The sequence below is a fragment of the Penicillium verhagenii genome (genome assembly GCF_028828195.1).
Source record: "Penicillium verhagenii strain IBT 33310 chromosome Unknown utg000012l_segment0_segment0, whole genome shotgun sequence".
In the NCBI taxonomy this organism is placed as follows: Eukaryota; Fungi; Ascomycota; class Eurotiomycetes; order Eurotiales; family Aspergillaceae; genus Penicillium; species Penicillium verhagenii.
In genome coordinates, this window is record NW_026643176.1 from 1,563,588 (window position 1) to 1,590,360 (window position 26,773).

Sequence of the window (26,773 nt, forward strand, 5' to 3'; positions counted from 1 at the left end):
AAGTCTAGTCACCTTATGCCTGACGATTACCAGTCGAAATACCAGACTCCACAGCCTTAATCTGGAAAGCCAGGAACTTGGAGTAAATCCGACATAGAGCAAGATTGCCGCCAAAGTACCAGAATCCAGGGTGACCACTAGGTCGCCACATCTATAGATTAGTGGATCATTAGCATGAAAATTGACCAAAAATCCAACGATAACAGAGGAGAGTGAGAAACCTACCCCTCGAAGTTCTCCCTCATTATCCAAGTCCCAAACATCATGACAGCGATCGGCAATCTCATCACCCAGAACTTTCCGAACAGTCGTGCGCATATTATCGTACCCAGTAGCCAAGACAACCACATCAGCCGGCAGAGTAGTACCATCCTCCAAGCACAGTTCACGGGGCCCAAATCCAGTGATTCCACGAGGACTTTGCTTCACCTTGATCTTACCTTCGATGATAAGTTGGCTACAACCAACATCAATGTAGTAACCACCACCGCGTGTCATATACGCACGCGAAATACCAGCACCATCCACTCCGAAGTCGAGCTGGAAACCGGCACGTTGCAGACCATCTAAAGTCTCTTTTTCGGCCGCTGCAAAGCGCTTTGTCGCATGGACGCTCAGAGCAAATTGGACGGGGAATGGAAGACTTTCGGCGACCAGATCGCATTCTTCAGTTGGGGGGCTGTCATATTGAAGATCAGTAACAGCTCCACGATCGTAAAATAATCCTAAAGGAAAAGGCTTTCTACGAACCCGCCATCTTCATGTAAACCCTCGTGCATCATGAATACGCCCTTTTCGGCAGTTATCACATATGTTCCGCTTCGCTGGAGCATAGTCACCTCGGCGCCATTTTCATAGTAGTTTTGCGCAATGTCGTGCCCGCTGTTTCCTGTGCCGACGACAATAACCTTCTTCCCGCGCACATCGGAATCAGATGCATCGGTGTGTTGGCTGCCGTGGTACACAGTTCCCTGGAAGGATTCTTGGTTTGGGAAACTTGGAATCTTGGCCTCGCCCGAATGTCCGGTGCACCACACTAGATGGCGTGGGCGGAGTGTGCGCGTGGACCCGTCACCACGAGTGACATCTACCTTCCATTCGGCGGTGGTGTCATTATACTCGGCAGATGCCACGGATGTTTGGACCCAGACATTTAATTCCATGATGCTTGCGTACGCCTCGAACCAGTCACCAAGCTTATCTTTTGGCGTGAACTGAGGCCAGTTCTGGGGGAAAGGGAGGTATGCCATGTGAGTGAACTCGGCCGGATCGTGCGTGACTAGAGTCTGTGGCAACGAGGCAAGTATAGATTAGCATATGTCACACATCAAGAAATCAGCTAAGTTTAAATGGACGGAATGACTTACCCGATACCGCTTGCGCCAATTATCTCCAACTCGCTCATGCTTGTCAATGATCAGACAGGAAAGTCCAAGATTCTGCAGACGAGCACCCATGTTCAAGCCAGCCTGACCAGCCCCAACAACCAACACCGTAGGCTCCGCATCCAAAAATTCCTTTTGTCTTTCCCTGCGCTCGATCCACGTCCCGCCAGCCAAACCACCAGGCATGGACTCCGTGGTCCCCATTGTCCTTCGTTTCCCCACCGGCTCCTCGGTTCCAGTCATTTCCTGCAGCGACGTATACACCGCATACACTCTCCAGCACCCATCAGTACCCTGCGTCAATCGCACCATACCCGATCCATTCCCGATAGCAGTCTTGAAGAAGAACATGCTCGATATCCAGCTCAATCCATCAACAACCTGTTCCACCCTCGGCTTCCACTTTCCCTGATCTTGAAGCTTGAAGCTAGATAATTGGGCTTGGGCCTGGCGCCTGCGCAGGAAGCTCTGGATCTCGGCAGCTGTGTGGAGGGTCCGCATGTCCCAGTCCAGGGCAAGCATGTCACGCCACCACGACTCAGGGTGGAAGAGCTCTGTCAAGTCAATTGAGTTGGACTGCGAAAGCTGGGTTTGTAGGCCGTTGAACCATTGCTGGACGATTGCTTGGGGGTCACTGTCTCCGCCGTTATTGGGTGTTTGGGGGAGTTGAACAATATGTGGGTTTCCGCCCGTTAAAGTCGATGCCATTTTGAATCAATACAGGCATGTATGTTTTAAATATATGGTATAAAATGAGGGGTAAGGTAGGAATCAGCAGAGAAAAGAGTCCTCTGTCCTCCATTTATAGCTCACCCCTTCTCTTTGTGGAGCTCTTCTAGTTATGGAACAAAATAACTTGAACCTTTCACCCATTTTCCCCTTCCATTGTTCCGTCTTTCCATAGATGCCAGATGGCAACTCTGCCGACTATGGAGCATGAGGGGCAGACGTGGGGAAAATCGACGTCAGATACCCACGAAGTTCGATGATTTTTCTCCCCGACGCGGGGGGAAACAACACTCGGAGAAGTCGCCGATGGCAAGTTTGCCGAGCCCCGAATAGGCAAATTCAGACGCATATTCCAGTTCTCACGTTGTTTCTGGAAACTTCTGGGGTTTCTGGAACGTGGCTTGCAGTTCGTGCCTTTGCGGTTACTTTTATAGGCATATTTAGGCACTTTGGCCAGATTTGGTGAACTAATCCCGGTCCTATTGAGTGCCAAGTATTGAGTACTAGTAGAAACGGTATATGCTCCAAAGCGACCAAGGTCATCCATCAACTGGACTCGGAATGTTCTACAAGTATACATGTGCAGTATGTAACTTGTACGCCATTCGAAGGTTCCAACCTTGGTTGTAGGTAATAGGGTGGTGAATGAGTCAGTCGAAGGAGTTGGACCTTATTCACAACTTACCTACAGGCATCAAACAGCACTTGAGTAAAAGCTCAGTAAAAAAAAAAGCAATCATACTGGCCCTTGTCCATAAAACTTTTATTATGTCCAATAATCAGGTTCGCAAGCACCACCTCATAAGTACAAACAAGGTTTGGAACCCAGCATTAAAAAATAGATATGACAAGCCGGAATAAGATAATGAGCTAGTATGTACAACGAAGGCAAGAGACAAACAGAAGCAAAGAAGCGGGTCTTATTGCGACCGACGAGCCATAAAGTATGTAAGCAAGTTCAGCGATGCTGCTCCAGCAGGTGGTGTAACCTTTTGAACTCGATCCAGGCCGAATTTAAGACTCAGAAGCGTGGCAAGCTCAGTAGCCTGCTTGCGCACACCAGGCCAAGGGTGGTCAAGTTGTCGGCTAGCCATAGCACCGACACTGGCGAGGACCTCATCGGAAATCTCGACGGGCCCCTGTGATAGTGCTTGATGAATCGTAGAAAGACCCAGAATGATTGATCGATACGAGTTCTCGTTCAGGGCGCCCTCTCCGTTCAGACCTTGGAGCAATCCGTGGATGCAAATTGGAATGGGGACCAAACATGCAAGCTGTTCCGCCACTTCTTCCAAACAGGTCACGAAATGAGAGCTCGACTCGTAGTGCTGGCGGGCTCGGACAATCGCCGCAATGACGGGAGCGTCATATCGATGGAAGAGCTCGCTCGTGCGGAGGAGCATGGAGCGGATAGTAGCCAGAATTTGGGTCTTCACGTCATGATCTTTACGGCTGGTTGGAGCCAGTTCCAACTCATTGAGCAGAGCCTCAAGCACTGCGTAATAGTCTTGCTCGTGAGATACAAGCTCAGCGCCATGGTATTGGAATAGTCCTTGCAGCTTGCGGTAGCCCGAGATATCCATAGTCTTGGTGGTGATCCGGGTAACGGCTTTTGGGAGCATCTCCCTTGCGTTAGCAGGGTCCTTCGACCGAGGACTTGGGCTGCGATGGCGCTCGGCCCATTTACGAGTTCGGCGGAGACTTTCTTCGCTTATCGACGAGGCCATGGGCTCGACGGATCTGTATCTCATTTCTGAGCTCCTGAGGGCTGATTCGTTCAATGGTACCTCCTCTAGGGCACCAGGCTTTGCTGCAGATCGCGGGGTTCCAGGATATTCTGTGGGCTTAGCAACATGTTCAGTGACATTTTCATTGGTAGGGGCCCTTTCAAGACTACCCATGGTAGTCTCATGTGTCAAGATAGAGTCTCTGCCAAGGGCATTCTCAGAGGGTGTTGCCTGGGATCGGTTTCGAGACGGCGAAGGGCTGCCCCTGAGTGGCGTCCTCCGCACGGGGGATGGAAACTGGGGCTCGGTTGTGCCATCAGTAGAGAAGCCCTGGTAGGGCATCATTCCAGGAGGTGGGTTTATGATAGGAGTAGTAGATTCCACGGCTGCGACTGCAGCTGTCTCGTCACCCAGATCCGATCCAACAGTATGGCGAGGTGACTTGGTAGGGGTGAAATGCTCAACAGGATCAATCCGCGGTACCCCAGTCTCGGCTGCAACAGGAGTGGCAGGGTCCTCATATATGATCATTTCATCGGCCTGTACCTTGGTAGCAGACTCGGGAGTGTAAAATGGGTCTGCGTTACGCAAGGGTGTTGAAATATCCAGTTGATGGCGCGGGGAAACCGCAGGCGGAGGATCTTCAAGTGACATGGACTCTACATCTAACGCTGGCTCTTGCGCTAGTGCAGGCTGGGGTGCTCTTTTTGGCTCTGGGGTGGCAGTACGACGAGAACCCGTATGCAAGCTATGGTTGGGTTGAGGGTGTGTTGCAGAAAGCGGAGGGCTTTCTAGCACAATTTGCGCGGGGGAATTCGGCTCTCCATATACATTTTGGTCAGCTTGGCGGCTGTGCCCGGAAGACTGATTCGCTATGCTTTCATTGGAATCACTGCGGCCACGGCTTGCTGCTGCTGCCAGGTCTCCATGCGACTTTGATTTCGAAAGGTCAAGCTTCTTAGGCTTGCCTCTGGTGGTACTAGACTGTCCGGACTGTGCAGGCTGCCCAGACTCGTGTGGACGAAGACGAGGTGCATTGAGGGGTTTCGAAGAAGGTGTTGATGTTTTGGATCGCACTGATCGAGGAGAGCTGGTTGGCTGTCTGGCCGTCTGGGTTCTGGATTCAGGACGGCTGGGATCAGGACGACGAGCGTATGGGTCGGCAGTTGCAGGACGACTCAGTTCAGCTCGTCGGGGTTTCATAGCAGGCCTCATAGGTGCAGATGACATGGATGAAAGAGGTGCACCAGTGGGAACGGTCCTTACAGCCGGTCGGGGAGCAGGCTCTGGTGGCTGGCTGTCAGCAAATGCAGACTGGGCAGACTCCGGTCGCGAAGTCATTTGAGCTTGAGCCTTCTTACGAGCAGCAATGGCTTCTTTGAGCGCAGACCGTGGTGCCGGCTTGCTAGAAGATTTAGTCGCCAGCTGAGTCGCATTCGGGTTCGACGAGTCCTTTTCCAAAAGACCCCGTGATTTTGCATCTAGATCATCCATAATCCTGTGACATGTTAGTGATTGATTGATAGATAGATATGTACCGACGAAACCGCAACATACCCATTGGCTCGATCAGGCCACACGCCAAAGAAAGTCCAAAAGGTACCTCTACTGGCCTCACGTACTCCGGGATTGGCATCAGCTAATCCTTTCTTGATGGACTTTTCAATTAAATCCAAACCACCACCATGCTCAAGAGTACTCTTGTGGTGAGCCTGTCGGTTAATCAATGTCCGCAACCATCCAGCGGCAAAGAGACGTAATCCGACATTCTTGTCTTGTGATGCAAAATGAATATGTTGCAAAATCCGAATGTTGAATGTTACACATCCGATGACCGTGTCGACTGTCGCATTACCGTTCTGTGCCGCGATCTTTTTCAAGGCTGAGCATAGCTTGATCAGGTTTTGCATGATGATTTCAACCATAGGATCGATTTTGGGGCCGCAGGTTCGTGCGATGTCTTGGATCAAGAGACATCCGTTTGTACAAAGCGTGGTCCGCAACGAGCTCACTACTTTGAAGAATCCATCCAATAAAGTTTTGGTAGCCTGAAGAAAGCTTTGAGAGAATTCGTGGGGCGCATTTCCCCGGGTAAGTCTTCGGAAATGAATTACGTTCTTTTCACGTTTCAACCAGTTATCCTCGGACTCTCGACCTTCAAACCAAGGGAGCATATCGCGGACAAGCTCATCGATGTCTCTACTTGAGCTAACGAGAAGTGGCTCCACTCCGTCATCTGCCTGTGAGGACGTCTGAGGGGGCGGTTGCTCTGCGGGAGCGGGTGCGGGGGTTTTCGGTCTGGCGGGTGCATCAGTATAAGTAGAAGCGATGGGTCGATCGTGGTGATTTCTTGAGGCTGGTCGGCTTCGGGTGGGCTCCGGTTCTGAATTGTCGTTAGAGTTATTGCTGAAAGATGGAGGTGGCGAGTTATTGACAAACAGACCATCTTCATGCATGTCTACTGCATGTGAACGTGACGACATCACAGAGATGGGACGATCAGCACGAGAGATGGGCCGGACAGAGCTTTCGGGCTCGGCAGAGGCAAGTCCAATTCCCGATAAGATCGCATTGGCAATTGATTTCCTGACGCCACGAGCACCCAACTGCTTTTGTAAATCGGACTTGGCTCTGGAGGGAGCAGTTCTGAAACGAATGGTTAGCATTCTTACAGATCGTACTTGTATAATTTAGTGTAACTCTTCATACCGGAACAAGTCGATCACAACGACCTTTGCCGTATCTCGAACGGCACTGTCAGCACTTTCCAAGCATGCGACTATTGATGGAACATATTGGCGGAATAGCAGGCCATGGTTTCTCGTCATCTAAAATAATTTGTCAGAGTTTATGTCTTTTCTGCAGTCAATAATCAAACGCACATTTGATAGCCAAAGAAGACTCATTTCCTTGGCTCGGGGGTTTTTGCCCACCAGGGCATTCTCGAGAACATAGTATTCAACCTCCTGACCAGCCAGGGGCCACAATTCGGTGAAAATTGATGCAGATTGGGCTCTGATGCGTTCCTTATGATCTCCAAGCTTCTCGGTGAGAATTGGATAGAAGTTGCGCGCCTGTGAAACAATCCACTGCTGTTGGTCTTGGATTGCCAGACGCTTCAAGAAGTGGCCCAAAGTAGAAAAGGCACCACTAGCAACGGAGTAGTGTTGCGAAGTCAATGCAAGCCTGATTGTCTCGAATATTGTCGCAATGGCGCCTTCGGGTACATTTTTTTGTTTGATATCAGACTTGATACCAGTGAGGTGGGCGACTTTGGCGTCAACGGAGAGATTGGGGTTTTTAAAAGCTGCGAGCAGCTCTGAAGCCTTGGCTTCCATCTTTGACACTAATGAAGAGATCTTCTTCGTCGATTAGGTCATAGACGAGAGCACCAACGATGGTGCGAGATATGTGGTCGGAACTCTCCGGTGGGTTTTGCGGATGGGAATAGGATGCTGAAGGTAGGGATTCGAGTTGCCGTCTTTGAATAGTTCCACTATCTATGATATTAGTCCCATGTTACTACTTGCAGGTGTGCCACATCCACGGCGACCGAAGGAAAATATCTCGAGAAGACAGGTGACGTTGGCGCTTGCGGGCGCAAACACGAGCGTGAGATTATCCAGCCGAGATGGGGGCAGATGAACGGCGCATGGGGTAGAAGATCAAATAACCACGTACCAGGTCAATCGCGTGTTCAGGGGAGAGCGTGTGAACCGTGGATGGTGGGATGTTGACAACTCGGGAAAGTTGGACAAAACAAGGGGCGATAAGCGCGGATAAGCGCCTGCTGTTCTCCACTGATATGAACTCAAGGGGTTAAATGTGGCTTTGGATCAGCTCTAAGCATGGGATTGCATTGGTTTCGATTCTTCTACTCAATTGCTCTTTCCATTTTCCAGATATTTCCAAACACACCTTTATTGGTGGTTTATTATACCTCACGAGTTTAGTATTTCAGCCCAACGATGTTTTGTTTATCTGGGCCCCGCGTTGCAAAGGGCAACCACCAGATAAGTAGCAGTATGATCGCATCATTCAATGATCCAATCAGTCGGCTTCATAAACGCGCCGTTGAAGCCGAAAGTATGAAACATTTGAATGAGCTGCTGGGCCTTTTACGAGTGACGTTTTCTTTTCTTCAACTCCATTCGACAGACTCGGGCTCTTTTAGGGTAAAATGCTGGAAATAATTCAGGATTAAGGCTGGATATTTGAAGTCACATTCTATTCAATTCTAATTGATACTAGTAGTTGTATAGATGATGTAATACATACATACTGCTAGTTAACAAATATGTACTTGAGTAGTAAATCTGGTTTGTTCCCAGGTGAGCCGCGGTGCAAATGAGACATACAGAAAGCAGTGGAGCGCCCCCCACCTTTCAACGATCCTCGATCTACATATATGCTCTAATTCTGACCTGATCTCCACATCATATACATGCACTTTCATTGATAACCTTGAAAGCAGAGTCTCTTGGAAAATCTCCATTCCCGAGGTCCTTATCAGAACTAGGACTTATATAGACCGTCTAGATCAGTTCTCCACGAACACTCGAAACCTCGCGTGGCCGAGCTCGCGATGACACCAAACCCCGCTCCGTCGGCGATCCCCAATCCCAACGAGCTACAAAGCTCCAGGCGCAATGAACAAGACGAACAAGAAGACTCCAACCACAGAAATGTTCCACAACCTAAGCTACGTCTCCATGCGCAGGAGCTTCGGCACCCGGCAACCAAATCTTTTTTCCTCCTAATTCCAGATGTGTCCTTGGCCCTCGACACAGCCCTCCGCAACATCGTCAAATATCTATATACGGCAGGAGAATGGGGCCCTAATGATCAACGACCTAAAGGTGGGGTAAGACGGACAGGTCCGCAATTTGTTCCCTCCATCCCTCCAACCCGATCCGTCACTCTCTTTCTCAGGGACTTCGGCGGCGTGGCCTATACAACGGGCTCCGAGCTCGACGACGACCACAAGGAGATTCATTTTTCGTTGCCGTATATTCAACAGTGCACTTCTGGGCCATCTGCCAAAGCAGATCCACTCCATGAATTACTGGGTGTTCTGACACATGAGCTTGTACATTGTTATCAGCATACCGCACCTCCTCAATCCCAAACCGTCAAGGGTCGCGAGATCCCTCGTCCACCCGGCGGCTTGATTGAGGGAATTGCGGATTTCGTACGGCTCAAAGCGGGCTTAGAGCCACCCCATTGGAAGAAACCGAAGTCTGCAGCGGAGAGAGCAAAGAACTGGGATGCTGGATATCAGGAAACAGCGTACTTTTTGGCCTGGATTGAGGATGTTTGGGCCGAGAAGGGGGCTGTGGGAAGGTTAAATCATCGATTATTGGAGGTTGGATATCTTGGCGAGGGTAAGGATAAGGAGCAAGGGGAAGATGGGTTCTGGAAAGGTCTTTTTGGTCGTGAGGTTGATGATCTATGGGACGAGTATGGCCGGTGGCTGGATGGTGATTCTGGAGACGAGAAGAAGGCGCGTGGGAACTGGGAAGATGAGATTCTTAACCCCGAGTCTTAGGCGGGAGTGCCATGGTATATACTCATCCATGGATGAAACAATCAGATCAGGTATATAGTAGTACCTATTGTTGGAAAGGGTCACTTTGATAATATGATTTTATTGATGTAGTACATTTGGTGAGCACCTCTATACACCAGTGCCAAGACCAAGGCCAGTTGACCTCGGTCTCGTAGTTCGACCAATTTCTAGCTAGGGGAGTGAAGTGTAGCCAGATCAGCAAGACAGTGAAACAATGACGACAAAAGAAAATCCAAAATAAACAAAAGACACCAGATGAATCGAAGGAATCAAATGTCCCATACTATACAGTATCCAGTCATGCAAAAGACAGGAGAAACTCTTTTTTCCCGCGTACCTGCTTCCCATGCAAAACCACCGCACACCGGAAAAGGACTGGGAAATAAAGAACAATAAAAAAAAACATGGAAGAATATGGTACCGCGTCCCCAGCTATTGGGGGTGGCTATATCGCAGGTATTCATTAAGTGATAACCTCACCCAAGTCAACGTGAGCAGGCTTCCAGGGTGAGGCACCGTCCTCTTCCATGGAGCTGGGAACCCGCACATCCAGCGGGCTGTAAAGGTACCAGCCCTTCAGCGCAGCGAGAGCAGCACGCTCCCGAGCCTCAAGCAGACTGGCGCCAGCGCCCTCACCCAGCTGGTCCTGGCCAGAAAAGATACCAACCACGAAGACAGGGTGTCTGCTGAGGCGACCAGTCTCACTGACGATCTTGGCAACGGGCTTCTCAAAGTTCTCACGCGCGCACAGACGAGCCAGGTCACGAGCTGGCTGGGAGAAGTTGAAAAGATCTGAGATGTTCAAGCTTCGGGAAAGAATGTGTTGTTCGAAGAATCGCTTGGCAGCGGGACGACCGGCGTGTAAGTAGACGGAGCCCATTACAGCACGCACGAAAGTAGCGCTGGCCAGCTCGGCCGTGACACCATCGTCACGGGGTCCCTTGATCGGGTCGCCGAACTCGTCGTCATAGAAGATCTTTGAGGTAACAGTCTTCCTCCACTTGGCGGCGTTAGCATACGGGCGCGGTGTCTTGGCATCTGTAGCTGCGTTCACGTCGGTTCCGGGATCGAGCCTCCGGAATTGCAGGTAACCTGCGTCAACTTCTCCACCAGGAGCAGCGGCGAGGTCAACACCCCATTCCTTGGCCATCACAGCTAGGGTCTTGGGACCAACATAGGCGTACATCGCGGCGAAAATGACGGTCAAAGGCAGACGGGGGTATTTGCAAAGGAGATGTTCGGAGGTGTAGTATGTGAGGAGGTCGTGACCAAGGGTAGCCAGCGATTCGTTGTTGAAATCGGCATTGGGGTCTGCAGAGGCATCCACCAGGGTTCGCGCAAGTGTTTCAACGGGTAGTCGAGAAGGAAGGTATAGGCGAGCGTGAAGGGCGGCAAGTTTGGCGGATTTCGTTGCGGCTTCGACGGGTGGAGAGGGATATTGCAGCTGAGTCTTGCGTCTGTGAATACTTCGGACATGGCGCATCAACTCGGGATCCTGGAAGCTCGCATCCATGGAGACATCTTGGTCGGCCGATTCGGCTTGAAGGGGCGCGGCAGTCGATTGGTGCCGTAAACTGGCAGAGCAGAGATGTTGATGCAGTTTGTTACCAGCCTGAGCTCGCGGTGAAAGAACCGTACTGCTCCATCGTTGGAGTTGCAGCCGCTTCATCTGGGCGAAGGGTGTGTACAGGCACGGAAACAAGAAATCGAATTAAAAACAATTGGCCACGCTGCGTCAATGGGGGATGAGGATTCGGAGGCGTGCGGCCAATTCACGGGGAGAGAAAAGAGAAATTGTTGCCAAGTCACGGGATCGTTGGTCTGGTCGTGTGAGGCCACGCTAGTCCATATATGGCAATCGTGTCTTGGCATTCGACCTTCGAATTGAACGGCCCTCTCGGCTTCCACTGCGAGAAGAGTCCTCCCTCACCTCGTCCCTCTTTTAATTCCTCAACAACCCTTTCAATTCAGTTTTCACAATGGGTGGTGGCGGAAAGATCCCGTACGTTTCAAACGCTGGAATTATCAATGTTGGATACTCATGAATTATCGCTGCGCAGGTACCCCAAGGAAGTTTGGTCCCCTGCTGGTGGTTGGTACGCCCGCCCGGCCAACTGGAAGGCCAACACTGCGGTCATGGGTGCCTTTGTTATTGGCATTGCTGCTATGGCTTTCAGCCTCAGTGCCGAACGCGAGTACCGCGACAAGATGCCTGAGCCCGGCCGATTCTTCCCCAGCCGATAGTCAGTCCAACCCCCGACTTCTTGCCTTCATAGCACCGAAAGACATCCCCAATGCTAACCCTGGATATTCTTTACCACAATTTAGCTGGAGCCGACAGATCAGAGAACACGAGGCAGCACAGGCCACCAAGAACGAGTCATAGAGAACGGAACCGGAGTGCTATGGCAGCTATAGGAGGATTTCCAGCGCGACGGAACATTTCTTTATTGTGTTATTTTTTATTATCATTGCATCACTTTCCTGGCTGTACGAAAATAGAAGGGCGTTCCTCAATCAACTATTGATCAATTGGTCAACAGGTGTCTCTGGGGAGACTCTTCCAATGTCTTGAATAATCGCTGCGTGTATAGGCGGACTCGTTCCGTGAATTCAGTTTGATTCCACAGCTCCTTTCCATTGCCCACGGAAATTTGAGGTACCCCGATCTGCTCCACAACAAATCCGGCAGCGACAGTAGCGCATATGAGCGCTCCTAGCACGTTGCGACGCTGATCCCAGGAATCCAGGGCTCGTTTCCAGCTATCCGAGCGTGACAAGGTGGACTCGATGATGTCGAAAGGTTCACGGCCAGAAGTCACCATTCCCTGTGCCAATGCACCCAAAAATGAGTTACCCGCACCTGTTGGATCTAGCACAACTGTAGTACCCGAATAGTTGGGTTGGTGGTAGGCAGGGAGCCAGAGCTTCTGGGCCCTTGAATAGGCGTAGCTTCCTTCTTTACCCGCTCTAATGACTATGCATCCATCGCCATTTGGGCCAATTCCTGCATCAATAATCTTCTGGACTAACTTTTGGCTTTCTTCACTGTCCTCGGTCCATCCAGGTTGATCGAACATCATACCCAGCTCTAGATGGTTAGGGCTCACCACGTCAACGACTCGGTTAGCCTCGAGGAACGTTTCCTGCTCTTCGGGTGTACAGAGATCAGGTACTGGTTCCCAAACAAAAATGGGACGTTCAGAAGCATGCTTCGTAGAAGGTGCTTTGCCTGCTTGTCGCAGCTGCTCCCGTCGTTGGAGGATGTCATGTACAATAGACATGCAGCGGGCAGAGGAGCAGACCATGTGAAAAGTGCGTGACCACACCTGTGTATCTGAAAGCATGGATGGCTCCAGCCTCAGCTTTGGAGTGAGATACTTGAAATCTGCATCATGGATGAGTGATCTGCAGTCTATTCCAAACAAAGTATGACTTTACCTCGCTTCTCATTCGGGTGGTATCCATTCCAAGCTCTAGTTGTGAGTCTGGTATTATCTTCTCTGATAACACAGTCTGTTCCCCATGATTTGATCACTGCAAGGGTTTCTGGTGGAAAGTCGGATCCCACATCCACGATCCAGCTCACACCTCGTCCATGCTTGGATCCTGCGACTAAGCGGGCGCCGACAACTGCAAAAGAAGCAGCTCCTCCAAGTACGTTTTTGACATCGGGTCTGGATCCTCCGAATTCAATATCATCTATCCATGTAGGAATGAAACCGTAAGTATCTGGTTGGCGGGGTCCTGCGATAAGGGAACAATATGTATACCTATGATGAACATTCCCAAGGTGCAAAATTCAACCTCACCCGCCGGGGCATTAGATAGATCTGTTTTGGCCATAGTTGTTATGATATACTAGAGCAAAGCGAACTGCAGAAAAAAAGCAACGAGTCGTTAATCAGTGATATCGGGGAATGAGTTGAAAGTGGGCCAGATTGTACAATAGTGGAGTGTTTGTAATGTAATTACCAATATTACTTAGATTTATAGTGCTGGTGGAGACAGCGTTTAGGTATGTACGTTACCATTGCTGGGTTGAGCTGCGGGAAACCTCAGGAGAGCTCGGAGGCCTCTACATCATTCGTGTCCTGCAACTTCTACCTCCTAACACTACTTGGTGCTAGAGGATTTGGTCTTGCATAACTGCAACTCCATTGGCTTCACTTTTCTTGCCTCATTTCAATTTTCTCAGTCGCATCTTTGCGCCCCAGCTCATTTCCCCTCAGGAGAGAACAACGTGTTGCCTAACATGGCGAGCGGCAACCATATGCATAATTTCACCACCCTCATCAAGCGGTATGTGCCCTCGTCGCTGATGGACTGAATATCAATGAGCTGCTACAATCTAGCACAAGTCTCCTTCCCAGCCCTGGTATATCATACTCACTCCAGACCCAAATAGGCTCGAGGCGGCGACCTCACGCTTAGAGGACATGGCCCTGTCCTTGGACGATCCCAATGATCCAAAGAGCACCGGAACCCCTACTGCTGCCACGCCTGCAGTACCCGAGCCCCCGAAGCCCGCTCCTCCGCCACCAGCAGCGCCTGCAGCTGCACCACTTCCGCCCCAGCTCCAAGACTTCGATACCTTGATCAAAGGAGATGTACAGAAATTCGTGAACCTGGGTGAGAAAATTGGTGGATTGGTTGCAGAGCAGGTAGATCTCACGAGCTGGTCTTACGGCTGGGAATTGATTGCTGACTGGTGATATAGTCCAAAGCAGTTCTCCAGGCCTTCCAGGCTGAGCGTACCTACCTCGATGTCTCGACAAAGGCAAAGAAGCCCGTGCCTCAGCCTGCTGAGCTTATGACCGACCTCCACAGGGCTGTTGATAGCATCAACAACATTCGCGAATCGAACCGTGCCTCTCCGCTGTTCAACCACCTTAGCGCTGTTGCTGAGGGTATTGTGGCCCTTGGCTGGTTGTTTGAGAGCAAACCTGCGGAGTTTGTGGATGAAATGATTGGTGGTATTGAGTACTATGGCAATAAGGTACTGAAGGAGTATAAAGAGAAGTAAGTCCCAGTACTGGGCGGGACCCATGAGAGTACTAGCAATTAACATATCTAGGGACCGGACACACATCGACTACATCCAAGCCTACTACCAGAACTTCAAGGGTCTTTCTGCTTATCTTAAGAAGCACTACCCCAAGGGTTTGACATGGAACGACGCGTCTGGAGTCGAGGTTTCAGAGGCCTTGAAGCAGATCAAGAGCGGACCCGCCCCAACTGGTGCCGTTCCTCCTCCTCCTCCTCCCCCTCCCCCTCCCCCTGTCCCAACTCTCAACGTCCCCGGTGGAGGTGGCCCCCCACCGCCTCCCCCTCCCCCATCTGCTCCTGCTCCAGACATGGGTGCTGTGTTTGACCAGCTTAACCAGGGCGAAGAGATCACCTCTGGTCTCCGCAAAGTCGACAAGTCGCAGATGACGCACAAGAACCCTAGCCTACGCGCCGGCTCTACTGCGCCTGGAGGCTCTAGCGCCAACCGGGGCAAGTCTCCCGCACCCAGCAAGAAGCCCAAGCCCGAAAACATGCGCACAAAAAAGCCACCGCGTAAGGACCTGGAGGGCAACAAGTGGCTGGTTGAGAATTTTGAGGCGCCGGAAGATATTGTTGAGATCACCGCGGCACAGAACCAGTCTATTCTCATCTCGCGCTGTAACAAGACTATTGTCAAGGTTAACGGCAAGGCCAACGCTATCGCCATTGATAACTGCAATGGTCTATCCATCATTGTTGACTCCCTCGTTAGCTGCTTGGATATCATCAAGTCGCCTAAGTTTGCTCTGCAGATTGACGGCACAGTTCCCACTGTCATGCTCGACCAGGTTGACGGCGGTACTATCTACCTAGGCCAGCAGAGTCTTGCTACCGAAGTCTTCACCAGCAAGTGCAGTGCTATCAATATCACCCTCCCGCCCAAGGAGGGCACTGATGATGACACTAAGGAGTGCCCTGTTCCTGAACAGCTCAAGAGCTACATCAAGGATGGTGTCTTGGTGAATGAGATTGTCGAGCATGCTGGTTAAGCTGGTATAACTTGATTGAGAAGTTCCTGGTTTTTTGTTTATGTAACTGTCCAAGAACAAACATTTGAACTCTTGTCCATAGAAATAATAGCGCTTTGCTTGGTATTCATCTCGTTCAATGAATTCAGAATCTTCACAAATTCCAAGGTTCACTTTCAAGGTTGCAACTTTTTGATCATACTACCTAGTACCCATGCGCTAGGTATAACTCGATAGGTACTAGTATGTACTTTTTTGAAATAAAGCCATCAACATTGGAACTTTGAATGCATGGTCATATATTGCCTGGGGCTTAACATCCAGCAACAAAGGTTGTCTTAAAGAATCCCCTAGGTCATTATAGTTTTCATTCAAGGAATGCGTAATGTACTAATCAAGTTAATCTTCTAGTAGATAGGCAGTGCGCGCTTTTATCAGATGAAAATCCCTATACTAAACTAGTAGTTAGGCAGCGCGCGCTTTTTTTTTTTAGATGAAATCCCTTATACTACACTAGTAGTTAGGCAGCACGCGCTTTTATCAGATGAAAATCCCTATACTAAACTAGTAGTTAGGCAGCGCACGCTTTTTTTTTAGATGAAATCCCTTATACTACACTAGTAGTTAGTAGGTAGCGCGCGCTTTTATTAGATGAAAATCCCTATACTAAACTAGTAGTTAGGCAGCGCGCGCTTTTTTTTTTAGATGAAATCCCTTATACTACACTAGTAGTTAGGCAGCACGCGCTTTTATCAGATGAAAATCCCTATACTAAACTAGTAGTTAGGCAGCGCACGCTTTTTTTTTAGATGAAATCCCTTATACTACACTAGTAGTTAGTAGGTAGCGCGCGCTTTTATTAGATGAAAATCCCTATACTAAACTAGTAGTTAGGCAGCGCGCGCTTTTTTCAGATAAAAATCCCTATACTCTAGTTAGGCAGCGCGCACTTTTTTATCAGATGAAAATCCCTATACTAAACTAGTAGTTAGGCAGCGCGCGCTTTTTTTTTAGATGAAAATCCCTTATACTAAACTAGTAGTTAGGCAGCGCACGCTTTTTTTTTAGATGAAAATCCCTTATACTAAACTAGTAGTTAGGCAGCGCGCGCTTTTTTCAGATAAAAATCCCTATACTCTAGTTAGGCAGCGCGCACTTTTTTATCAGATGAAATCCTTATACTGAACTAGTAGTTAGGCAGCGCGCGCTTTTTTTTCAGATGAAAATCCTTATACTAAACTAGTAGTTAGGCAGTGCGCGCTTTTTTTTCAGACCAAATCCTAGTTTGCCCTTAGGTGATTACCCTCAGATAACTGATGTATCGGGTTTCAAATGCATACAGCAAAACGTGCAAATTTGGATCCTCTTATATAGCAATCATCTGTCAGTGTCTCCAATGCTCTACATGCTATGTACCAGTAGGTATGGGACCTTTGGAGCTTTGTAGGCAGTAACACTAACCTACACATCCACCTAATCAGGTATGTACCCGTAAGAGCAATAGGTCTAGCAGGGGAAAGGATTTGGATATGGTCAACTTCAATGAATTCAAGATATTGAATAACAAAGAACAGCATGAATATGAGTCCCAATTGCACCATGCTATGCAATGAGAGGAGAAAACGAAAAGGGTATATACATATTCAACTGCCCATGCGCCTGGGTTGTCCTGGTTGAAGTAGAAAAGAAATGACCGGGAAGAAGGACGTAGAAATAATGACCGACGGTATTGGAAACGGAACTTTGGGGCTTTGCGACAACCAGTGTTCGAGCAGAAGCTGTCATGTAAGTGACTGTGGTTAGTAGTATACTGAAGCGGTTGCAGATTGGCGCAGCCAAGGATGATGTTTATAGGTGGTTGAATGGTTTTTTTCTTTTCTTCCTCTTTTACCGGTAGCCTCAGCTGGGCTGGGTGCGCAGCGCAACGCATAACTGACAAGATATCTCGAGGAGTGGTGTGGTCGTGATGCAGGTGAAATTCAACTCATGCATGATCAAATGATTCTGGTTTGTGAACATCCAGGCCACGAAGTCTCTTTGCAAGTAAACTCTCACCCGTATCCGAACTACCCTGGCGAGAGGAAAGAAAGTTGCCCCCGTACTTGATATCGTTCTTATTGAGGTTGTTGTACAGAGCACCATCTGCCTGCTGAGTTTCTGATAACTCCATGAAGTCGGCTGACGTCCAATGCAACGCACCATCGCTTGAACCTTGACTTAGGAATGGGACCATGCCCTGGCCGGCACTCCGTCTGCGTGTGGCCTTCTCGATCGCCAACCGAGCACTGGCCGATGCTGAGAGGGTGGGCTCTCGGTTGGGTTTATATGGGCTATAACGAGGCTCTGGGAGTTGATTCTCATTCCGTAATTTTTCTTTACCATCTGGAACTCGGTTTGCAAAGACGACTCGAATGCTGGAATGGAGATAGAAGCGACCTCGGGAGGGACAGCAGATATTAAGGTGGATAAGATATCGGAGAGTTGGCTTATCGTGAGGGTTTTCTGTGGCGTTTAGAGAAGCCTCGGGGCGATCAGTGCCGTAGTTCTTCCGGGCGCTCAGTGGCATATCGATAATCGGACCAGCCGAATAGCTTCTTTGTCGAATGAAGGTCTTCGTTCCTGGTTCCATATCACTGAGATCGTAAGGCACAAGGAATAACTTCACGGCGGTCTTGTGGGGGTTCTTGATGATGATTTGCAGTTGACCCTGCTGAGGGATTCGATAGTATCCGCCTGGGGGACATTTCGGTGACTCCGCTCTGCGATTCTTCTTTTCCCGGCGACGTTTGACATCTGCACCCAGAGCCCGAGGAGTTCCTTTCTCACCTCCCGCTCCGTCTCCAGTGGCTATCGCAGGACTAAAGTGCCGTCTACGGCGCCGGGTTGTGCTTGGATCGTCCTTGGACAGCGAGTTTTCTAGATCAATTTGCCCCACATAAGGACTAGGGCTATCATCTGAGATAGAACGACCGCTACCCGACGTCGGGTAGCTATAAAATACCGCCGGAAAAGGAACAGTGATGTGCGGAGGGCATTTCAAATGTCCTTTGCATTTGCCTTTTCCTAGGACACCGATCTGTGCAGTAAAATCCAGAGGCTTGGACGGGTTCATCGACATCCGTCCTCGCAAGATGGATTCTTCGTAGGACCCAACCATCGGTGCATGAGCTGTGGGGCATAGATCAGAAGCAAGAGATGGTCTTCTTGCCTTATAAGTAGCGTTGTTGCACGTTGAGGCCAATTGGAGGCTGTATGCCGATGTCAATGTCCGTCGAGGAACATGGTTAGACTGACATTCAGCATCATTAGTAGGTGAATAAGGTGTCTGGATATCGATAGCTCGGATGCTACTAGGAGATGCTTGGAGGTGACGAAAAGACTCCGGTGGCAAGGTTCGTCGTCTGTTGGCTCTCTCCCCGGGTCCAGGCTCTTTCGGGTCGACTGGCGAAAAATCAAGATCCGTGTTGTTGGCTTGATACACAAGAGGGCTTGTGGGAACTTTCAGGACATAACTTGACGAGAAAGACCCAAGAGAGGGGGCCCTGGAACGGGTTTGCAGGCCAATCTCTGACTGCCGCTGTTCACCAAGGACATTGATATGCCCAGAAGCGGACGGAAAGGCGGATGCCCCAAACCATGGGGAAGTGGGGGATGTCCCTAGATGTGGAGATATAGAAAGGGGGCTAGGTTGTGTAAACCGAGGCCGAGGTGAGTCCGGGGGAGCAGTTGTTGCCCCCTCACGAAAATCACCTGAGTGGAGTGCAGATCGAGGTCTCTGGATATCGGCAGGCGATCCTAATTTGTCTGGATGATCTGGTGGGTTTGAATGACTTTGAGGTTGCTCTAAATTCCCCTCAATGATGCTATCTGTTTTCTGCTCCCCAGGGGTTTTGTGAGACATACAACACAGCCCATCGCCGTGGTCGCTATTCTGTAATATGATATAAAGCGTTAACTATTCATGTTCCGGTGTGAAGAGGATGCCGGGAGCTATTCTGGGGGAGAAAATAAAGGTACATAAAGGTAGTGCAACAAAGCATACCTTATACTGAAGCCTCCAGGGCGATGATTCTTTGATTCGTTGTATAAGTTCCTGGCGCTCGTCACAACTCCACAGCCTTGTTGGAGAGTGCTCTGGAGACGATGGCTGAAAGTTTTCCATTGTAAATGATCCGCTTTCAGGTTCATCAAGATGCTCTTCGTCTAACAGTTGCTCAGAGGACCTTTGGGCTGCTTGCCCAGCCTGGTACTGGGTGCGGTCACCAGACCACCCGGAATAATACCGGCGGTCTGGATCATGGAAAAGGGGCATGATGACGTGTCTGAGAGGGCTATAGGGCCTGAAACAATGGACTGGGCATTTCAGGAGACCACCTATGTGGCAAGCACAAAGGTAGAGCCGAGAGGTCGTGGTGGGGGTCGTTGGGATGCGGTGTGCGCTGGGGCGGATGTATGCCGTCAGAAGATGGCAGTGATTGGCAGGGAATAAAACGGTATTTGGTACAGTCTATGGAGATTAGGATATCAAAGAGAGTGTGTGCTTGAAGCGAATATGATTCGGAGGGGCAGTCCGAGAGAGTAATGTAGGAGAAACGTAGGAGAAATGTAGGTTAAACGGAGATCATGTCATGCCGTGGGTCCATTTCGCTTTCGGGATGAATCATCGTCATGGGGTTTCTTTCCCGATAAGAACTAGTGAACCGATTAGAAAAAAAAAAGTAAACTCTACTATGGAAGGATTATACTATGTATGAAGTCAAGAAAGTAGTAGGGAAGATGGGACAAGGTAAACTTGCTACTAATATTGGTCATTTATTTCTATAAAACCACTTAAGGTACAAGTAGGTACTGTAGAGCGGAAATCCAGACCGTTGGTCTGTAATCTCTGGGCGGAACCGCGATCGCCACCTTTTTTTTTCTTTCAAACTGCCCAGCAGGCCCACTCCAAATCCTACCCCAAAGCAAACTCAACTTGCTTTCAAACCACATACATTATGCCACCAACACGCACCCGCGATGCTGCAAAGGCATCCAAAGAGCACCGGACCGATTCCGCAATCAAGAAGCGCAAGGGTTTCAGCGTAGGCCCGGCCAATCTCCCCGATGGCACCTATCGGCGCAAGAGTGAGCACTCTTTTTCAAGATTCCTTGTGATACCGAATGCATAATTTCTAACCCCATGGTTCTCACTAGCCCAAAAAATTAAGGAGGACCTGATCCAAAAGGCCAAGGTGAAGAAAGCCTACGCCAAAATCAAAGCACAGGAACTCGCTGCCGGCGCACCAAAGTCTGTTTACGCCCTTGCCGATGAGGAGAAGGAAACCACACAGCCTCAGGAGGAGGCAGAGCCTGCCTCAACAGAACTCCACCCCGCCCGTATGGCTATGTTGAATGAGCCGGAGCCTGAGCCAGAACGCGCTCCTGCGCCCAGACAAGAACGGCGCCCACGGAAGGAAGGTGGACAGCAGAGGGAGCGAAAACAGAAACACTCGGCATTTGCGAAGGAGATAGAGATTGCAGAGCAGCGACGGAAAGCTTTCGAGGCCCGACAGAAGGAAGTTGAGGCCAAACAGAAAGAAAGGGAGTTGATGAACCGTGCTAAGAGGCCGGATCAGTTTGGCAAACGGAGATTGGGAAGAGAAAGCAATGCGCTTTTGAGTCGAATTCAGCGCATGGTTGGACAGCCATAAAACCTTGTCTTGTCTACAGGAGAACTACAGCATCTATTTATATTTTTCTCGTGATACCCGATGCGAAGAGCCAAAAAAAATTCATGAACGCTTGACTATGCTTTGACAGTTGCTAAATAAAAACATTATGCAGAAGGGTTCTTGTTTCCACTGCGAGGCTTGCGGAAACAGGCAAACTCGCCCTTTGTCCGGTCTCTCAGTCGTTTTAATACAACCCTCATCTCGCCCAGGTCGGCCTGCAATTTGGTGCGAGCTTCATTGGTCGTGCGATGATCCAACTCCACGTAGATCTGACTCTGGAGTCCAGATGCCTCTTCGGTCGAGTACTGGGAGAGGGTCTGCGCAATGAACTCGGTATCCAGGGTGGCTTGCATGAGAGCAGCAAGCGAGAAGCTGGATCGAGCACGGAAGGAATTGAGCAAGGCCGCGGAGATTTGCTCCAGTAGATGGGTGAGTACGGTGGTCAGTAATGACGAAGGGGAATTTGGCGGTGACCGGCTTGCACCCGGGGATACGGTGGATGGTACAGTGGTAGAGATCTCGGTATGCACCAAGACCAGAGTCAAAAGAGTATTGTAGACGTAAGGGCGAACCTGATCAGGTCGATCGGTCTTGGGTACCCAGTCTGGAGACTCGATGCCGGTAGAGATTGTCTTCTTCAACAAGGCGAGGGTCGGGCTTGTGTATGAGACAAACAGTCGATCTTCAATTTGCTTCAGGACATCCCGGACTGTCTTGGCCTCATCGGTCAACTTAACGGAGAAAGAAGTTTCGAAGTTGGAGATCAACTGGGGCACATATTCGGACTGAAGAGCTTTCAGGTTGGAAAGTGTAAGAAGGATTCTCACATTCTGTATGATTGGTCAGTAAACGTAAATGACATAGAAGGGGGGGAGCGAAGAGGACATACCCTGTCCTGTGAGTCCACAGAGTCAGCCGCCAGCACAGACAAAGCGGCATCAAGAGCCTGGCTTGACATGACTGGTCGGCTAATAACCCATTCGTTCCCTTCTTCTGAGGCTGCGACTCGCTCTGCGTTTTCAACCAACCCACTAAGTGCCTTATAGACACTGGACACAAATTGTGTGCGAACCATCTGGAGGAGCTTAGCAGGCGGTTGAGTGACGACATCAACTGTCCCAGATTTACTCATGGCTTCAGAGATGTACAGAATCTTCTGCATGCCACTCAGGATGGCACTCTCAAAGGCCACAAACAAGCCAGGCATTTTAGTCAAGTCTCGCTTTTCGGAATCCCTGGTCCAGTTCTCTAACATCTTGCAAGACTCCGCATCCTTACTCCATGCAGTGCATGCGACCCGAGCAGATCTGTCCCGGGCAACACTCACCAGGGATTTTAGGAGATCATGGGTTGATCCACTGTGGGTAACTGGGCGCAGGGCTGCCATCTCGCTGGCGGCTGTACCGATAATGATGAGAAATTTACTCAAGTAGTGAACGCCACTGAGTGAGTTGGAGAAGGGTGGCCAGAAGGCAAAGCCCTCCCAGTGCTCTCCTCGTTGAGGGGCAGGAATAGGCAGGTTCTTCGGATCCAATTTAAATCGGGACTCAGTAGGCGTGACGCCATGGGGTGCCGGACTTGTTGGAGTCTGTGGAATAGGGGAGGAGAGAAGGGAGATATCCTCGGTCGGGGGATCATTGAAGAGCGCAAGAACGTTTTCTCGGATCAAATTAACCAGTTCCACAGCACCCCTCTCAAGGTCCTCTACATTCGCAGGGGTAAGGCGATGATGTTTCCGGCTCTCACCTTCAAAGCCAACGGGGAGAAGTCGCTGGCGACTGCCATCAATGAATGCATGTGCTACTTCCCAGAAATCCAAGAGCTCGCCCAGCAAGCCACCCTGCGATGAGAGGAGCCGGGTGAGGAACGCTTGGACGCAGTCCCAGAGCTCAATGACGTGGTCTGTGTCAAGGTTTCCGTGGACATCGGCTGCACCGTCACGGGGTGCTAAACGAAGGTATGATGCTACGGCTTGAGCAGTTGGTTTGTCCTCGCTAGCAAGTCGACGTCTCAAAATCTCAATTTCCACCTTGCAGCGGTCACAGAATGAAGTGATCTTAGTCTTGAGGAACTCGTAGCGGCTGTGGAGCCACGTCCAAATAGGATTATCGTCGACACCCAACTCCAATAATGCCCCAATAAGCTCCATATGCTCTTCAACCGGACCCGATACAGTGCTTGTTGTGGAAGTCGTTGGAGCATCACCAAGTCGCCTCCAAAGATCACGCTTGAAAGCATGGATTTGCTCGTCCACGTCCATCCACATCCGCCCCATCGCCAAGATCGTATGCGCTTCATGATCGGATAGCTGCCGACGCGAGCTGGAGGCCTGCTCCACAATAGTTTTCGCCCGATTTGCCAGTGTCCTCGCCTTGGTGTATTCTTCAAACACGGAATCATAGTCACGCTGTTGGATGGACTTGGACAGATGACTTCCAATCTCGTATACATCGCGCTGTTTCTCCATAGTTTCAACGACGGATTTAAGTATCTGCTCCCGGTCACGACCTCCAAGGGCGGGCCCCCAAACTTCCTCAGCCTTGACGGACGCCTCCACGAGGGGAGTCCGAATGCCTTTCATTCCGTAGTCACTCTCCTTAACGAGCGCTGTCTTTTTAGGGACAACATGAGGTATAGCTGCGGGGGAAGGAGAGAGACCCCGTTGCCCTGACAAGCTTCGGAAGTGTCCTGATCTGCGGGGAGCCAGGTTCTGCTCCTTTGTCGCACCCTGATCTCGCATTTCGGTGTATACACTATCGATGGTTGCCTTGGCGCGAACAAAACGCTCGAAGTTTGCTTCCACCAGGACTTTCAGCGATGCCGACTTCTGGTCGATAGACTGAGACAGATGATTTAACCCCGCCATGAGTGATTCGATTGAGTCTGAGTGGTGGGCCTGAGACAGGAAGAGTGCGGGGGAGAAAGAGGTCGATGATAACAGAAACCGTGAGCGTTTACCCCCCTCTTCCTCAAGACGTAAGCCTTTTTGCTTCAAGATACGTAAGACACTATCCCCCCCTCCCAATGGGTCCGGCTCATCATTCTGCGCATTCTCTCTAGTATCCTTTCCGCGTCGTTGCGAGCCATAGCCACTCCGCCACTCGCTGGGGGTTCGTTCGAGAGCAAAGTAGCGCGATTTGCGGGGTCGGGACTTGGTTCGTTCCAGGGGCTCTTCATCCGATGCATCGCCCTCGTCTAACGCGGCGGGCCATTCTTCGGGGAATTCGGAAGGTAGGTTGTAGTGGCTGGCGACGTCCAGATCGGACATGATGCCAGCTATGGGTTAATGATTATTGGGAGTGGAGACAGGATGAATTGAATTGAGGTTAAAAGGCCACTTTGGGTATTCAATCGGCTGCGCCCGACGTCAGAGGTCTAAGCAGAGAGTCTTAACAAAATTGGGAGCCTCTCCTGCAAGTGCAGGTCAAAAAATAGAGATCTAAGAGATCTGATAGCAGCCGATAGCACTATGTCCATAAACTGGAGTAGTAAGTTGTCAGGAAGCTCCAGATTGGAAGGGTTCACCGAAGACCAATGGAGAGAGAGATTGTGGACTCGGGTTACCGGGGGAGAATCAAACCACCAATGCGGTCTGCGTCCCGGTCGGATCGGTGCGGCGCCGAGAAAGTCGATTCTTTCGCCGTCTCCCCTTCTTCCCCTTCCTCTCCCCACCATCCAATTCCAACCTTTTTTTGCTTTTAAGCCGATTGAAGTTGTTCACGATGCTTGCCGCCAGAAACTTCTCTGCTGCTCGTCAGTGCTTGCGGTCCGTCCGCATCACTCCCAGCTTCGTGAGCCCCGTGTCGCAGGTATCCACGAGACCCTTCCCCTCTCAGCAATATCAAAAAGAAACACATTGACTAACCATTTGCGCTTTTCCTAATTAGATCCGCGGTTACGCTGTCTCCGCCGATGATGCTGTCGCCAAGTTCAAGGGCCAGAAGGGCTCTGATGTACGTCGACATCCAGTCAACCCCGTTTTTTTCTTTTTTTCTTCCTTCATGCCGGCGCCAGCCGCGCAAAACCTCGTCGCGCACCAATCTGCCCACAACCATCGACCGTATTAAAAAAAAACACAACAACAACAAGCGAGCGCCTGTACTGACGAATTATCATTTTGGTTTTATAGGGCAAGTACACTGTTACTCTGATTGAGGGTGACGGTATCGGTCCTGAGATCTCACAGTCCGTGAAGGATATCTTCGAGGCTGCCAAGGTATGATTTACAGCACCTCCAACAGCGATTTTGAGGTGCAATCGGAATAACAAAGATATGTTTTTGAATATAGGCCCCCATTAAGTGGGAGCCCGTTGATGTTGGCCCCATCATCAAGGATGGAAAGACTGCCATCCCCGACGAGGCCATCCGCAGTGTGGAGAAGAACTACGTTGCGCTCAAGGGTCCTCTTGCTGTATGTTTTGATCCAGGCCCACCGTTTTTGGTTTATGCATTCGCGCCATACTAAACTTTCTCTTTCTTTTTTTTTTTAAGACCCCCGTTGGAAAGGGTCACGTCTCCCTGAACCTGACTCTGCGCCGTACCTTCAACCTGTTCGCCAACGTCCGTCCTTGCCGCTCCATTGCCGGTTTCAAGACCCCCTACGACGGTGTCGACACCGTTCTGATCCGTGAGAACACCGAGGGTGAATACTCCGGTATTGAGCACGTTGTTGTCGATGGTGTTGTCCAGAGCATCAAGCTCATCACCAAGGATGCCTCCGAGCGTGTCCTGCGCTTCGCTTTCCAGTACGCCGAGTCCATCAACAAGCGCAAGGTTCGCGTTGTGCACAAGGCCACCATCATGAAGATGTCCGACGGTCTCTTCCTCAACACTGCCCGTGACATCTCCAAGGACTTCCCTAACGTCGAGTTCGACGCTGAGCTGCTGGACAACTCTTGCTTGAAGATCGTCACTGACCCCACCCCCTACAACGACAAGGTCCTTGTCATGCCCAACCTGTACGGTGACATTCTTTCCGACATGTGCGCCGGTCTGATCGGTGGTCTTGGTCTCACCCCCTCCGGTAACATTGGTGACGAGTGCTCCATCTTCGAGGCCGTCCACGGTTCCGCTCCCGATATTGCTGGCAAGGGTCTTGCCAACCCCACTGCTCTGCTTCTGTCCAGTATCATGATGCTGCAGCACATGGGTCTCCACGACGAGGCTGGTCGCATCCAGAAGGCCACCTTCGACACCCTTGCTGAGGGCAAGGTTAGTTTTTACCCTTTCAAATCTCAGCTCCAATTATAACTCGATACTGACCATTGTTTTTTTTAATAGTTCCTCACTGGTGATCTTGGTGGTTCCGCCAAGACCCACGAGTACGCCGGTGCCATTATCTCGCGCCTGTAAACTTGTGGCCCCTCGCATTTCTGTACTATGACCATTTGATTTTTTTCTATGTGCCCCCCCCTCGAACGACATTAGACTTCCTATAGCGATCGAAATATACCTACTTGTGTAGTTACGAGATTATTTGCCGCGAATATACAGGAGAGTGTTGTATCCATGATTTGATTTCTTCTTTATGCTGGCAAATTCAAATGTAATGCTCCTGTAGGCCTCGGGTATACCCACATGGGGTACATAGTACTCCACATATAACCTTCCCCAGCATTTAGTACCTGCAGCGAG

At 50.2% G+C, this 26,773-nt stretch overlaps 11 protein-coding genes across 11 annotated transcripts; 5 read left to right on the forward strand and 6 right to left on the reverse strand.

Moving 5' to 3' along the window:
• Window positions 1-13: 13 nt before the first annotated feature.
• Window positions 14-2,093, reverse strand: N7466_011237 (flavin-containing monooxygenase; the record flags this gene model as incomplete). Its single annotated transcript, XM_057170626.1, has 4 exons — window positions 14-151; window positions 226-679; window positions 751-1,286; window positions 1,368-2,093. The coding sequence occupies 4 exons, from the start codon at window positions 2,091-2,093 to the stop codon at window positions 14-16; spliced, it is 1,854 nt and encodes a 617-aa protein (XP_057016358.1).
• Window positions 2,094-3,034: 941 nt separating this feature from the next.
• Window positions 3,035-7,179, reverse strand: N7466_011238 (uncharacterized protein; the record flags this gene model as incomplete). Its single annotated transcript, XM_057170627.1, has 5 exons — window positions 3,035-5,339; window positions 5,399-6,224; window positions 6,285-6,487; window positions 6,551-6,669; window positions 6,724-7,179. 5 exons carry the CDS (start codon window positions 7,177-7,179, stop codon window positions 3,035-3,037), a joined length of 3,909 nt encoding a protein of 1,302 aa, XP_057016359.1.
• A 1,247-nt stretch (window positions 7,180-8,426) lies between these two features.
• On the forward strand, window positions 8,427-9,389 carry N7466_011239 (basic secretory family protein; the record flags this gene model as incomplete). The annotated part of the gene is made up of 1 exon (XM_057170628.1): window positions 8,427-9,389. One exon carries the CDS (start codon window positions 8,427-8,429, stop codon window positions 9,387-9,389), a length of 963 nt encoding a protein of 320 aa, XP_057016360.1.
• A 484-nt stretch (window positions 9,390-9,873) lies between these two features.
• N7466_011240 (mitochondrial 54S ribosomal protein mL44) lies at window positions 9,874-11,079 on the reverse strand (the record flags this gene model as incomplete). Its single annotated transcript, XM_057170629.1, has 1 exon — window positions 9,874-11,079. The coding sequence occupies one exon, from the start codon at window positions 11,077-11,079 to the stop codon at window positions 9,874-9,876; it is 1,206 nt and encodes a 401-aa protein (XP_057016361.1).
• Window positions 11,080-11,389: 310 nt separating this feature from the next.
• Window positions 11,390-11,796, forward strand: N7466_011241 (uncharacterized protein; the record flags this gene model as incomplete). The annotated part of the gene is made up of 3 exons (XM_057170630.1): window positions 11,390-11,412; window positions 11,471-11,653; window positions 11,739-11,796. The coding sequence occupies 3 exons, from the start codon at window positions 11,390-11,392 to the stop codon at window positions 11,794-11,796; spliced, it is 264 nt and encodes an 87-aa protein (XP_057016362.1).
• A 142-nt stretch (window positions 11,797-11,938) lies between these two features.
• N7466_011242 (ribokinase family protein) lies at window positions 11,939-13,256 on the reverse strand (the record flags this gene model as incomplete). Its single annotated transcript, XM_057170631.1, has 3 exons — window positions 11,939-12,798; window positions 12,852-13,157; window positions 13,184-13,256. The coding sequence occupies 3 exons, from the start codon at window positions 13,254-13,256 to the stop codon at window positions 11,939-11,941; spliced, it is 1,239 nt and encodes a 412-aa protein (XP_057016363.1).
• A 409-nt stretch (window positions 13,257-13,665) lies between these two features.
• On the forward strand, window positions 13,666-15,448 carry capA (adenylate cyclase-binding protein; the record flags this gene model as incomplete). The annotated part of the gene is made up of 4 exons (XM_057170632.1): window positions 13,666-13,712; window positions 13,819-14,074; window positions 14,131-14,432; window positions 14,488-15,448. 4 exons carry the CDS (start codon window positions 13,666-13,668, stop codon window positions 15,446-15,448), a joined length of 1,566 nt encoding a protein of 521 aa, XP_057016364.1.
• A 1,963-nt stretch (window positions 15,449-17,411) lies between these two features.
• On the reverse strand, window positions 17,412-19,739 carry N7466_011244 (uncharacterized protein; the record flags this gene model as incomplete). The annotated part of the gene is made up of 2 exons (XM_057170633.1): window positions 17,412-19,358; window positions 19,470-19,739. The coding sequence occupies 2 exons, from the start codon at window positions 19,737-19,739 to the stop codon at window positions 17,412-17,414; spliced, it is 2,217 nt and encodes a 738-aa protein (XP_057016365.1).
• A 682-nt stretch (window positions 19,740-20,421) lies between these two features.
• On the forward strand, window positions 20,422-21,117 carry N7466_011245 (uncharacterized protein; the record flags this gene model as incomplete). The annotated part of the gene is made up of 2 exons (XM_057170634.1): window positions 20,422-20,551; window positions 20,621-21,117. 2 exons carry the CDS (start codon window positions 20,422-20,424, stop codon window positions 21,115-21,117), a joined length of 627 nt encoding a protein of 208 aa, XP_057016366.1.
• Window positions 21,118-21,242: 125 nt separating this feature from the next.
• Window positions 21,243-24,406, reverse strand: N7466_011246 (exocyst subunit SEC5; the record flags this gene model as incomplete). Its single annotated transcript, XM_057170635.1, has 2 exons — window positions 21,243-21,968; window positions 22,028-24,406. 2 exons carry the CDS (start codon window positions 24,404-24,406, stop codon window positions 21,243-21,245), a joined length of 3,105 nt encoding a protein of 1,034 aa, XP_057016367.1.
• Window positions 24,407-24,860: 454 nt separating this feature from the next.
• N7466_011247 (isocitrate dehydrogenase (NAD(+)) IDH2) lies at window positions 24,861-26,491 on the forward strand (the record flags this gene model as incomplete). The annotated part of the gene is made up of 6 exons (XM_057170636.1): window positions 24,861-24,947; window positions 25,026-25,091; window positions 25,268-25,354; window positions 25,428-25,550; window positions 25,631-26,350; window positions 26,420-26,491. The coding sequence occupies 6 exons, from the start codon at window positions 24,861-24,863 to the stop codon at window positions 26,489-26,491; spliced, it is 1,155 nt and encodes a 384-aa protein (XP_057016368.1).
• Window positions 26,492-26,773: the final 282 nt, after the last annotated feature.